Source organism: Sinocyclocheilus rhinocerous, unplaced genomic scaffold, assembly GCF_001515625.1.
Source record: "Sinocyclocheilus rhinocerous isolate Xijiao unplaced genomic scaffold, SAMN03320098_v1.1 scaffold4778, whole genome shotgun sequence".
Lineage (NCBI taxonomy): Eukaryota > Metazoa > Chordata > Actinopteri > Cypriniformes > Cyprinidae > Sinocyclocheilus > Sinocyclocheilus rhinocerous.
In genome coordinates this window covers 11,209-25,911 of record NW_015666951.1, presented here as the reverse complement: position 1 = coordinate 25,911, position 14,703 = coordinate 11,209, and the positions used below count along the sequence as shown (strand labels likewise).

Genomic DNA, 14,703 nt, shown 5'->3' with positions numbered 1-14,703 from the left:
AAAATGAGGAAGAGCAGGATTTCAAAATGAATAAGAGATGTGGAGATATTTTCACCATTTGTTAGAATTCAGAAGATTTATGTGTATGATGTGTGTTCATGTGAGTTTTCACATGCATTCAGTGACATATAATACATATCTATAAAAAAATATATCATATATAATACATAAACAGATTAATATTTAATATAAATTCACAGAATTATGAATAAGAGGAAAATGCTGCAAATAATTCTAAATTATTGAATAATATGAAAGAAAACAGCACTTAAATGCCATCAGGAGAAAAAATGCTTTGGGATTTTAATATCACCATGGTGACAGAAGGGTGGAATAACAAAATCAACATGCATGTGTGCATGACATTCTGTGCGTCACTGATAAAAAGCATATTTTATTTAAGTATAAACACTGAAAGTCTAGAGAGTGTGTGTATGGCTTATGGAAAAGTAGTTACGTGTGAGGTTCTCCTACCCTTAATTTGCATAATGGCATGTGATGCACTCTCAGCATTCACAGATCTATTTTCTCTCTCCGAGTATGAGAGATACGAAAAACAAGAAAGCGAGGGGAACACTGAGAGAAAAAGGGAAGACAAAGCAATGCAGCATAAGTGTTTTTAAATGGGACTGCCTTTATGATTGGCTTTGGCTAGACAACTTGAACCAGGGTTATCATAACCAGGAAACATATGTGACCCTGGACCACAAAGTCTTAAGTCGCTGGGGTATATTTGTAGCAATAGCCCAAAATACACAGTATGGGTCAAAATTATAGATTTTTATTTTATGCCAAAAATCATTAGGACATTAAGTAAAGATCATGTTCCATGAATATATTTTGTACATTTCCTACTGTAAATATATAAAAACGTAATTTTTGATTAGTAATATGCATGGCTAAGAACTTCATTTGGACAACTTTAAAGGCGATTTTCTCAATATTTAGATTTTTTGCACCCTCAGATTCCAGATTTTCAAATAGTTGTATCTCAGCCAAATATTGTCCTATCATAACAAACCATACATCAATGAATAGCTTATTTATTCAGCTTTCAGATGTATAAATCTCAATTTCGAAAATTTGACCATTATGACTGATTTTGTGGTCCAGGTTCACATATATAACAAATCAGAAAAAAAAATAAATAAATAAATAAATAATTATCAAGCATCTTCTTCTCATCAAGCACTTGTCACTTAAACACAGGGTTGGATTTGAAGAGACTGGCACAAGTCTATCATGTTTATGTGTATGTCTGATTATGTCTGCAGAAGAAACAGGAAGTTCTGGATTGGATTTCTTGCATAAGAGGAAGGTTGAAAGAAGTAAGGAGAGATATTTGATGGAAAGCAAGACATGGTATGATGTATTCAACAAGAGGATGTGACAGATCAGATGTCAGGTACGTACAGAGAACGAGAGAGAGAGAGAGAGAGAGAGAGAGAGAGAGATGGGGAGAAGCTGTGATTTAATAGCTGGGTGCACCTGCAGCCTGGATATCCTCTGCATCTCAATGAGCTTCGCGTTCCCCTCTACCCATCACTGTCCTTCCACTCTACTCATTCAATCCCTCAGTTTTTCTCTCCGTATTCTTGCTCACACTTTCACTTGTTTTTCAGGATCACAGAAAACAAATCTGTCCTTAAATCAAATATCAACATTATCAATTGTCATTATATTAGGCCAATAATTGCCATTAAATGTAATTATGCACAAGCCAATGTTATTCTTAATATATGTGAATATATTTAATGTTGTCTGTTTTTTTGTTTTTTTTTGAAGATGAAAGCATATCACAATCTGTCCATGTTGGCATTTGAACAAATTGGCTAGATCCTACCACATGAAAAGAATTCATCAAAATACCATACAATTTGATTGAATGCGTAGCCTTTGACGTCAACAACAGGAAAGACTATGAAAGGTTACAGATATTTTGTCCTTGCTTTTGCCCCTTTTTGGTACAGTGTAGCCATATGGCAACATATAATTTTCTTTTACTTTCTCGAACAAATTGCATTGTTGGAATTAAAAGGGCAGATTTTGAAGAACACAAATAATAAGCTGTTTTTTGAACCCACATGACATTTGATTTCCTCCTAAATACTGCAAAGTGCTCTATTAAATAGGGCTACTATCAAAATGCGCATGACAATCGCATTCGATTAATCGTGCAGCCCTACTATTAAAGCACATTTTTTACAATTCTCATACATCAGGATTTTAAATGCATCTTTGATTAGATAATTAGATGTTGTTACCCATTACCACTGAAGATGAAAACAATATTGAAAAATAAATGATAAAGGTTTGGTCAATCTGAGTTTGTAGTGTATACAAAACTTGTTTGATTTTCAGTTGTGGTGCAGTTGCCATATTTCCCAAGGTAGTTGCCCTTTTTTCCCCTCAAAAAACCTTTTACTTTTGTTACTGGACCTATTTTATGGGGGAAAAAAATACATTGTAAATAGAACCCATTCAACAATGTGTACTATGTAATTTAAGCGCATTTGTTTTGGTAACTAAACTTTACGCAAGTAAATGGTCACATTTTGTTATTCATGTTTTTCATTGTCTTCCCTGTTGATCCTATCAGAACAGACCTGTTTCTCTCAACAAATGACTGATATAAAGTATAAGATCACTTTCTTCCTCCTCCTCCTCCTGTCTCATTCCACCAGTCCCTCAGTCTTTCCTGTTTCTTTCCCTCTGGGGTTTTTGACGAGGCAGGCATACTTAATGTGAGTGACAGCCAGAGGCAGCACCCTGACCAAATGGAGCGGGTGTCAGCTGCCTATGTTGGCCCTCAGTATAAGGGGCTTTTCATATAGCCGAAGCAATTAACTGTCGACACCTAATTAATGTTAGGATGAATTACAAAGCTTCAGAGAGAGCACTCCACCATGAAGGTTGAGGAGGTACATGTTTGGGCCTGCTATACTATATAAAAAAATATATAACAAATCTAATTATGTGTCCTCCCTCTTCACACTGCCCCAAACCTCAGCCTCTGCCCGACATATGCTTAAGCTGGAAATGATAAAGCTTGTCTATTTTTGTTTCTTCTTTTTTCTAAAGGCCTTAATCAATTTCCGCCAAACAGCTGTACTGCAGCCAACAAATTGCTTCCAGTGAACAAACAGCTCAACTACTTTTTATTTACATCATAGATGAGGCCAAACACAGGATGTATGTCTTGATATATAATGAGGTCCAAAATATGATACCACATTGTAAAACTGGGATTCATAATGCTATTTAAACTGGGAAATAAACAGTTTTAAACATTTTGTTTTAAATACTGTTGATTATATTATTTCTAATGGCAAAAGGTTTTTCAAATAGAAAAACGCCTATTAGAAACATTTTCATTAGTGGTCTCAGACTTCTGAACTTTACCGTATACATAATGGGACAATCAAAGGAGGCCTTTCAGTCAGACCTACTGTACGCAGTGAAGGCTAGTACAGAGAGATCAGAGAGATAATTCTTCTACACTTAGAGCAGAGAGATAAACATAATGAGGAGGAACTGAGGGAGTTTATGGGAAATGCCATATCAAATCACATAAAAGCAGCTGGAGGAAAGGTAGATGAGCGTTTAGCATACTCATGGGGTTTGCTTGACAGACTCTGAGGTATTTCATCCCACCTCTAAGCCAATAGCAATAATGAAGCTTCATATAGCACAGAACCAACTATCATGATCAATAGACCCATCATGCATTGCAACACAGTGGGGGTATATTTTATAGTATACTGTATAAACTGAAGGACTGGTCTTTTGTAAAATGCAGAGGGGGGAAGTCACTAAGAATGTTTTAAAATGCTTATGGTTAGTGAATACAATGCACATATTCACATCAAAGTTCTACTGTATGGTGCAACTGTTTAGTGAATTCACCCCAGTGAGTAGTTTAACCAAACAATTTAACCAAAAATGAAATGAAAATGACTTTTTTTTTTTTTTTTCAAAAATGGATATAATGCAGTAATGGAGCCTAAATGGACATCACTGGATTCCACTGACTTCTATTGTATGGATAAAAACAGTTTAAATGCAGAAAGAAGAAAGGATGATGTTTCATGATATCTAAAGCTGGTTTAGGTTAGTTAGGTGGTGGTTTAGCTGGCATAATCATGTCAAAACCCAACCAAATTGGTCTTTATCATTAACCTGGTTGACCAAGAGTCTTAGTGGTTAAGCAAAAGAAAAATACCATACTGGGGACCACAAACACTATCAAGAGATCTTCTGCAAGTCAAAAAAACATTGTAGCTTACTATCACATGAAGGTGGAGGTCCTTCAAACTCAAGATGAGTCCCCAGACGACAAGTCTGAATGCTGTTCCCATTCAGATGATATCCTGGGAGACATCTGTACCGCACAATATCACCTGTGGAAAGAGAAAGAGTGAACAGATGAAATATTCATCATTGCCTCATCAATTGTCTTTCAGATGCACGTCATACTTCTGAAATATTATGGAGAACATGGGATTTCTGAGGAGCTCGAAACAACAGGAGCAACATCTGGCTGTTCCTGCTGTTGCCTCACTCATGAATTGTTGAAGGCCATGTCCTCTCACAGTCTCGCTTAATGGCTGACAGTGACGGTAAAAGAAAAAAAGGGAGAAGGAAAGAGGCTAAGGGAGACTCGACGTGCCGGCGCTGCATTGCAGTGTAATTAAGGAAGCGCCACACAGCATGGTTTACATTCATAACACCCATCGGCTGCTACCTGAGGGCCGCTCACATCTCAGAAGCGGGACAAAAACACCTTGTGGTTTTTTATAATACAGCATTTAACTTCGCTGAAATAATGGAACACAAGCTAGAGCAGAAAAAAAGAGGCTTTGCATGCTTTGAAAAAACACATATAGGAATGTGTTTGTGGCTGTGAGAGCATGCGTTCATGGCCATCCGAACACTGCATGCTTTGTTAATTCACTGAATTAAGCGAATTATTTGGATGCGGTGGATTATCAGTGATCAACAGTGATTCAGTGCAGGTTAGTGCCAAAGACCATGACTGCTTTAACCCCGACAGAGGCTCTACAAACACGCTCCATTCCAGAGAGATCAAACAACCCTGCACCGACCCGTAACTACCCATTTAGAACAATTAATATCAATGAAAGCATTTTTTCCCATGGCAGAAAAGCAGTGCATTGATTTAACAATGGATTTCAGAGGCGACAGAGGCTGGTGAGTCGTCATTAGAGGACCAGTGAGGTCACGATTGCATTATTATTTGCAAGTGTTTTTTTTGTGGGCACTCAATTGAAGGTGAAAACAACAGCTTCAATACATTTTTCAAAAGATTTAAGGGGAACAAAAGTTAATTAATAATAATAAATAAATATTAATGATGATAAAATCTAGCACAGGTGCCAAAGCCAAAATTTGTAAATAATAATTTGTGTTTATATATATTCTAATAAAATATTAGTAGCAGTGTTGTTGTTGTTGCTGTAGGTAGAATGTTGTAGTTACGACTAAACTAATATCACTAATTTCATTATAAACAAATATCTGAGTCTAAAAATCCTACACTTCTTCAAGCTCCGCTTTTTAGTGTCCTTTGCACAAAAATCAACAATCAACTTTCAAGTACACAGTACATAATTTCCTGTGATTGTGATTATTATTATTTAAGTAGCACAAACAACATTTGTGCTGCCTATGCACATTAAAAAAGTCTTTGTAAAAGCACTTCATATACAGTAGGTATATATGCTGAGCATCTGAATTTTTTTTGTTCAGAGCACCATGTGGCAAATCATGTGTGAAATATTAACTGCATTAAGTATATTTTGCCACAAATAAGTATATTTAAGATTTTATGAGAGCTGGAGTTTCACAGAGAGATTGGATAGCATAGAATGTGCTAAGAAAAACAGCTAAATAATAACAAAACAAAAAATGAAGCAAAACTCAAGCTTAAAATAAATATTTAGGGCAGGTACATTTTTCAAATCACCTGCTATAGGAATGTGTCACAACCATTTGAAATACAATACAAAAATGTATACTTAATAAATAATATAGCTTCTGTCTGCTTTTGTGTTTGCACAAAATGTAAACTCTACCTATGTTCGAACACCATGCACAACACAACATCACAACACAGCCTCTGTTTTGAATTCTGGCAATGAGTCAGCATATCAGCATGGCCCAATGGGACTGGTAGCCTTGGCATCTGAGCGGTTTTCTCTCCTCAAAGTGAGTTCTCGAGGGGTGTTAGGGGTGGGGGGGAGGTGTGTGTGTGTGGCTGGCTCTGCTATTCTGGGAACATTATTAATGAGAGCCGCTCAAGCCTGAAAATGAACTGGCAGCATGCTCAAAATGTTCCACTTATACTGGGCCAGGCCGAGTCCACCAACACAAACGCACACAAGCAGGCATACAAATCAGATTGTAAATGATGTAAAATCAATTCAAACTCACCTATTTTAAATTCTTTACTGGCCATCAGAATTTCGGCATTGGGAATTATGGGAGGTGGCAAACAAAACTGAAGTCTATAGGCTAGAAGAAAGAAAGACAAAGAGGCAAAGAGAAAAGAGTCAGACATGTCATATTGCACTGTTGTATCCATTGTTAAAGTAAAGAACAGTTCTACATGACACAAAGTGGAACTATTGGGACATCGGTTCATGGGTTTAATGGTTTCAGGGTTTAACTGAATAGCTAATAGCTAATATTCCCATTAGCCCTTGCTGGCAGAGGCAGTAACTAAATTGAAATGCATGTATTGTACAAGTGGTCATTTATTCTGACCATTTTTTCCCCAAACACCATTTTTACAAGTTTTTCATTGTATTATAGTAGATGTTTGACCAGTTCTCATATTTGGAGGGCTCTTAAGTATGACATGTCTGTTGTGGTGTCAGTGTTGTCATATAATAATTTTCCTTTGACTCCACTGGTTTGAGGAAAAAAAAAAAAAAAAACAGTATTCGGTTTAAAGTACCCATGCAGTGTCCAAATTTTCATGGTCTTGGTCTTGTCATGAACTCAGGTACATTTGACTGGGACTGGAGATCAAGTCTGGTCAACACTGCAGATTAATTTCATAATTCATTCAGACCCTCTTCTTGACTCGCAATTGACCCTCTTTAGGTGTCAGTCTTCAATCTGACTCAACCAACTCAGGTCTTGGCCTGGACTTGGACTCAAATGAGCTGGTCTCAACTACAACTCTGCAATACTTGTTCAGTCACAAACATCCACAGAGTTCTGCCTCAATCAACAAACTGCTATTTAGATGCATGAGAATGCTAATGGTAGCTTTGACTTGGACTAGTTACCTTGATAGTTGATCTTGAACAGTCCACCTTTCTCAGAATTGCTTCGGAAACGTATTAGAACGTGATTAGATGTGCTGCTTGGTGGGTTGTTGGGGTCTCCCTCGGTAAACACTCCAAGTTTGCGAGCTGTTTCCTGCGGTCCGTCCCTGTTTAATATTCAATATTAAAATTCAACATATAAAACCCGCTAACATTGCATACTCAGTGCTACAGGAGAACACCACATGCCTTGTTGCCTAAAAATGCACAGTAAGTCAGATCCCACATATATTGATCACCAGGCTGATTTGAGAGGCATTTCTCTGCATATTGATTACTTTACTGATTTCAGAGACGATTCTAGCCATACTGATTTCCAAGACTCTTCTCACACTCTCTTAGGGAGTGTGCTACGTTATCTCTAGCTCAGGTCAGACTCGGCCTCTCTGTCAAGACGTTGTAAAACCGAAGTCACCATCTACAAGGACATCACCTAGTGGGCTTACCTCAATCTTTACAGCCCTCTAATGGGGAGTGAACAACTTGGCGCCAACCTAATCCCAGTTTTAACCATGACCACTCAGCTTCAAAACAATCTGTTAGTGGCTGCCTGAGCTTGTGCTACAGATTACATCCTGTCTTGATGGAGCTTTTCTTGGCTGTTCTGGTTATACTGTACCTCTAGGTTGACTTGAAGTGCATGTAAAAGTAGGGAAAGATCAATGCTTCCTCAGTTAATCCAAACAGAAATTTGCAGTCTCAAGAGAAGCAATGAATTTCGAGAAGACGTGTGCTTAGACTGCAACTTTTGGCCTACCATGTTTTAGGGTGAACCTGAGACAGGGTTCAAAGTCCTTCCTGTATATACAGGCCTCAAGCGACTCACCACAGAGGCTCATTAATTAATCACCAGTTTTAGTGATTAGTGACCGTGCTATAAATATGTTCCCTCCCCAAAAGGAGAGTGACTGAGAGAGAAAGAGAACCTGACAAGGTGCAGAAGGATAATCGCAATAGGAAGTTTGACAACTCACCAGACTGTGATGAAATCTTGGGGGCCATGGACTTGCAGGAGGGTAAAATTAAGACGGATACCCAGGCCGTGTGCCACCGTAATCAGCCAGCTGCAGTCCGCAGAAGTGGGGTAATCCTCTGGGTAACCGGGGGAGAAGATAGTGCCATTGTCTGATGTAATGTTACCTCCGCAGGGCACTAGAAGGCAAAAATGAACATGTAGAAATGGAAAAACTTTTTGTAGCAACCAAAGATTAAAGAAACGCCATCACGGAAAGCAGCCTTGCACAGAAATGTATTACAGCACACAGGGAATGGTGGAAAAAGCAGGAACCAGGGCAGGGCGACATGGGTGAAAATCCCCACTGGGTTCTAAAACACCACTCAGTCTTTCCCAGTAGTTCACTTTCCTTGTCCGACTCCATCATACAAATCCCTCTTGGAGCAGTGCTTTGCATTTAAATAGACGTGTCCATCTTTCCAATTATTCAAATGAGCCCCAGACATATGAAATCAAATCCCCTTCCTTTCCGTGCTGATCCCATGCTGCTGCTGCCCCAAGTTGGAGGGGAAATAATCAATACGATTCGACTGGCGAAATACAGCTAGGCCCATGACTTGTACGCACACGTAAGGACTGTCGTAATACACTCTCGCTCTGACTGTACTCTCAGCAGTTTCTTGCACCGTCAAGGTCTCGCCGTCCCCACATCCCTCCCCACTCGTTCCCGCCCTCTCAATCCTTCCTGCACTCTTTCCTCCTTCTTCATTTCCTCTCGTCTCCGATGGAATGCTGAGAGGGGCGCCTATGTTAATCCCTCGTGCCGTGTGCTCTCTCTCGCCACCTTACTTGCTAAATGAAGTATCGATCACAGCATTGATTTAAAAAAACATGCCACGCTATCAAGCAGAAATGCATGGTGACGCTATCGATTGGGCAAAAAAAGTTTAGTAGTGAGGTGGGATGGGAGGATGTGGGGTTGTGGTGAACTAAAAAAGAAGAGAGAGCCATAGATGGAGGACAGGCCAAGTAGGCTGATATGGACAGGTGGGGCAGAGGAAGAGAAAATCGATCAGCTTTCTAATGCCTGGGAGAGGAAATCTATGTACATGACACCCTGGGCATGAACTATTGGTGGCAGCATTTGTAGGTGATAGCCAGGGCAGTAGGGGTGTGAAGTACTTATAATTTTAAAATGTTATTAAAATTTATACTATACTTCTATTAGCAACTGTACTATAATTCTATTAGTACGAGTTTGTGCTTTACTTGAGTTCCTGATGTATGTAATGCAATTTAAAACAACCTATAAAGTGAATTTCAGTGTAAAATGTAATAAGCCACAACTATTATAATTTGTGCTTCTAAAGAGACATCTCATCAGTCACCACAGCATAAAGTCTTTGACCTAAACCAATGCACTGTTAGAGCAGCTTTTTACTATCGGTAAAGATGGACAAACTTGACTTGCATGTGTGTGAGTGTGCGCATGGTCAACGATCAGGCTATAAACAATTATATTCAAAAGTCAAATGAATACACTACCACTCAAAAGTGTTTGAACAGTAAGATTTTTAATGTTTTTTAAAGAGTTCTCTTCTGCTCACCAAGCCTGCATTTATTTGATCCAAAGTACAGCAAAAACAGTAATATTGTGAAATATATCTACTATTTAAAATAACTTTTCTATTTGAAAATATTTTAAAATGTAATTTATTCCTGTGATTTCAAAGCTGATTTTTTACATCGTTACTCCAGTCACATGATTCTTCAGAAACCATTCCAATATTCTGATTTGCTTCTCAAAAAACATTTATTATTATTATGTTGAAAACAGCGGAGTCAAATTTTTTCAGGTTTCTTTGATGAATAGAAAGTTCAGAAGAACAGCATTTATCTGGAATAGAAACCTTTTGTAACATTATAAATGTCTTTATCATCACTTTTGATCAATTTAAAGCATTCTTGCTAAATAAAAGTCTTAATTTCTATAATTCCACCCTACCCCCCACCCAAAAAAAATTCTGACTCCAAGCTTTTGGATGGTATATTGTATAATGTCACAAAAGCTTTTTATTTAAGATAAATGATGATCTTTGGATCTTTCTATTCATCAAAGAATCCTGAAAAAAAAAAACTCAACTGTTTTAAATATTGATAATGATAATAATAAAAATGTTTCTTAAACAGCAAATCAGCATATTAAAATAATTTCTGAAGGATCATGTGACAATGATCATGTTGAAGACTGGAGTAATAATGCTGAAAATTTAGCTTTGATCACAGGAATAAATTACATTTGAAATATATTCAATATATTCAAATAGAAAGCAGCTATTTTAAATAGTAAACACATTTCACAATATTACTGCTTTTGCTGTATTTTGGATCAAATAAATGAAGGCTTGGTGAGCAGAAGATAATTATTTAATAGATATAAAAAATCTTACTGTTCAAAAACTTTTGACTGGTAGTGTATATAGTCAGCCTTGGCTGAATTTAGCCTTTAAACTTATTATGGTATGGGTTTATTATATGAATACAATGATACAATTCTAAATAATCAGGATGCTTGAAAATATCCATTGTCTGTTGATTTTTTCAGTATTAAAAGCTATTATAAAAATCTAGCTGTGCCTTTACAACCTATCAGAAATGTAATTTACCAGTTAAGCGTCCACTAAAGCTGAATAATATTTTTCTGAGGTACTTAAATATTATAGGAGGAGACATTCAAGCACCTGCGATGGTCTAAAAGAAAAGAAAAGAAAAAAAAGCTGAACAAAAGAGTCTCATCTTTCATCTTTTGGTCTTGACAGTGTGCATATTACACAGCATGGGAGTGTAGTGCATCATATCTATTCTTCCCTTTTTCACTCTGTCACACCAGAGCTCTCGATTACTACAAATTCAATTATGCACAGTGCAAGAGTGTTTTAACAAGGCCCAGGTTGATACTAAGATATTCTTTGTGTGGATTATTATAACACAAAGTGGATGAATAATGTGTGTTTCTATTTGCGGGTTCACCTGTGCAGCAGTGCTGGGCAAAGCACCGGCGCCTGAACGAGGCGACGAGGCTGCAAATGCTATGTCAGCCTCTTGAGTACCTCCCTGGATCGTCTTTATTCTCACACGAGCATTCAGCATCCCCTGTGCATGTTTCCTCGTGACTCGCTGCATAATTAACTCATTGAATGAACAGAAAAATGAGCATGAGAATGTGGGTCAATGATGAACTTGATTAATTTCCCATCATCCCCTTGGAGGAGATGTTAGAAAGAAGTCATTGAGTCTGTAGGGATGGTTCACAGTGAAGAATTTGGATTTATGTGCAGTTGCCCTCCTTGACCACACATCCAACGCAGGAGTGACGATGGGAAGAACAAAGCTATTAATTAAATATACATAATACCGTATTTGCTAGTAGTTAATTATTTATATATAGACTATTTTATGTTACTTTTTGCTATTTGTGAAGCTTGAGAGCCGCTGTTCACCATTCACTTGCATTGTAAAAAAAAGAGCAGCATGAACATGCTGTGAAACCTCTCCTTTTGTGTTCAACGGGAAAAAGAAAGTCAAACAGGTTTGGAACGATGTGAGGGTAATTAAATGATGTCAGAATTTTCATTTTGGGGTGAACAACAACTTTAAATCTTGCATTTATTTTCAATCAATGAAATGTGTCACATTCAAATGTGTAATGACATTGACAATGTATAGTTTATTAAATTTGACATAAAACTAGGTTAGTTACTATATATAACTGTCCTCTCAGAATGCAAATAAGCATACCAGATGTTTACTGATGTGGGGGAGGAAATGGAGGGGGTTGTACCTTCACAGCGAGGAAACGGATGATCCCAGTTGCGCGTAGTGCCATGTTGACAGGTAAGAATGGAGTGTCCCATCAGCTGATATCCTGGATAGCACTCAAAGGAGATGGACTGACCCACATTATAACCAGCCCCAACCACCACACCATTGTGAAAGGGTTCAGGATCAGGACACTCTTGAAGTTCATATGCTGGAAAAGACCAGACATATTGATAGATGAAAGACAAGGGGAAGAAAATGTATTATTTATTTTTGAACCTGCTAGAAGAAAGCCAGTTACACATGCATCTGTTGTGACATGACGAGTGCATCTTTTGTGACACCTCAAAGAAATCAACTTTCATCAAAAAAAACGATTGCTCTGAGCTCCAAGTACCAATCTAAACTTAGATTCTGTGAATTTTACATGTAAGCCATATGCATGGAATCAACTGATTGCTGTACACCAACAAAGCATTGGGATTTGATTCAAAGTAGATGCAATCAAAGCTCTGGCAATAACAATGCTGTCACTTTTTCTCAGATATGCAGGTCTCAAATTCATGGCAATGCAACCAAGTGATCAATGTCCACTGCAGGCAGTGAAAGCACCAAAACACATTAACATCACCACATTCTGTCTCCGGGTCAAGATGTTTTTCTTGGGTTTCTTCATTTTTTTCCCCTGTCTATTTTCCTCCATTATGTCTTTCAAGTCATTCTGAAGAAAAGTTTTGAAATAAAAATTCATACACATTCCTTTCATTAGTTCTGCCTGAGTCTGGAGCCATTGTCAAAAGTTTTCCAAGTTATTTTTTCCAAATCTCATAGACAGAAAAGGAAATACGCTGAAGCTTTGAGGCTGAATGACCATGACTAAAGAAATTGATTTCTGTAGATCAGAGCATCTTTGGTAACAAGGGTATACTGCCGGATATAATGCTTGATTTATATGCTAATGCACACATAATTATGTAAATACAGATTTCAGTCATTTCAATACTGCAAACTGTCATTGCATTATAGTGTAAATTCTGATAGCTTTCACGGATCCATCCTAGAAAAGGCCATTTCTATGACACAATTTTAAATTCACTCATTGGACTCATATTCCACTTTGCATTCTGGCATCAGCAGCATTTTATACCTGATGGATTTTATGCACAGCTTCACAGAGAATGGCTTATTACCGTGTTTACTCGTTATCTTGACTGATTGTCTTGGCAAGGTATTGAAAATGACATTCAAATTGAGGTTCCTGAGAAAATAAATGTGCAAAGGCGGAACTGCAACAACAATGCTAACTACAACAATATGTGAAGGTTTTTTTTTTTTTCCTTCAGTAAAATGGTTAAACTTGGTCAAAACTTTTTCAGTTTTTATTTTTTAGTTTCCTTACCCTGATAATCAAATCTGAAGCCAGGTTTATTCTGAGAGTGGTCGCTATGAAAATATATAGTAGTCTCATGGGAAGTGGTTAGAAGAGATGGTGGTAAGTCCTGCCCACTGAATCTGCCAATCACTGTGCTGGTGTCAAAAGGCCCATTCCTAATTTCCAGGAAATCGTGGTTGGCCTCAGTGGAAAAGTTCAAGAACTGCACATGAGCCCCTGTTTGGATGATAAAACAAGATGTGTTTAGTAAAATCAGTGGCATCCCAGTCAGTTTGCTAACAGATAACAGAAATGAACAATTTAGATTATTTAGCTTAAATCTTGTCCAGCTAATGTGCATGTATGATCTATGCTAAAAATGAAATATTAAAAATGTGATTGGTTCTAATAACTAAAAGGTAGGAATTTGATTCCTTATAGCTGCAATATCTGGTAACATTCAGTAACATACCATTTAAATATCATAGTTAGCATTACCAGTTTTATCCAGTCATCTTAAACTACATCTCACTGGCATTACCAGCAAACTCTTTTCAAACAGCATCTGTTCATTCTGCTGTGTCCTCACCGTAACCGACTGGCAAGTAAATCCTCCAGGTGCAGTCACCGTTGCTAGGGTAGTTTCCTGGGAAACCAGGGCTGAGGATGGTGCCTTCCATCTCCTCTCTGATTCCCCCACACTGAGCTGAAAAGAAAAATGGCGAGGACATTGTTTGAAACATTCATTTGTAGAAAACACATGCTGTGGTATAAACCTGCTGAGCTCAAGGTTCAAGTACTTCTAAAGACCAATAAAAACAGCGGACAGCTGTTAGGCTATCATTAGAGAATAATACAAGGTGACCAACAGGCTATTTCCACTCCTTTTGATTGGTGGGAATATACGTATATATTTATGGCAGATGACTGAAAGTGAAAATTGCTGTCACTGACCTGCAAATGAACTTGTCTTTTTTTGGTGAGCCAGCATGGCTTTTTATAGTTGCTAAATATAGTGGGATCCAAAAGTCTAAGAGCACACCGAAAGTCTGGGACACAAAATCTAATTTGTATACAAAATGTAATAAGAGATATACATGGCATGGATTTTAAATATGTTAAACGGAGAAACGTTTATTATGTCTGTAACATTATATATTTGTCATATATAACATACACACACACATATATATATATATATA

At 37.6% G+C, this 14,703-nt stretch overlaps 1 protein-coding gene across 1 annotated transcript in view; it reads right to left on the bottom strand.

Moving 5' to 3' along the window:
- The window catches only part of LOC107733235 (CUB and sushi domain-containing protein 1-like), a gene marked incomplete at its 5' end in the record, with an annotated part of 58,086 nt that overhangs the window by 34,845 nt on the left and 8,538 nt on the right, over positions 1 to 14,703 (bottom strand). Inside the window, 7 exons of the mRNA XM_016544797.1 lie at positions 4,287 to 4,400; positions 6,454 to 6,534; positions 7,317 to 7,462; positions 8,330 to 8,507; positions 12,152 to 12,340; positions 13,529 to 13,738; positions 14,091 to 14,207. Coding sequence (XP_016400283.1) covers positions 4,287 to 4,400; positions 6,454 to 6,534; positions 7,317 to 7,462; positions 8,330 to 8,507; positions 12,152 to 12,340; positions 13,529 to 13,738; positions 14,091 to 14,207 — 1,035 coding nt within the window. The remainder of the gene's footprint in view (positions 1 to 4,286; positions 4,401 to 6,453; positions 6,535 to 7,316; positions 7,463 to 8,329; positions 8,508 to 12,151; positions 12,341 to 13,528; positions 13,739 to 14,090; positions 14,208 to 14,703) is intronic.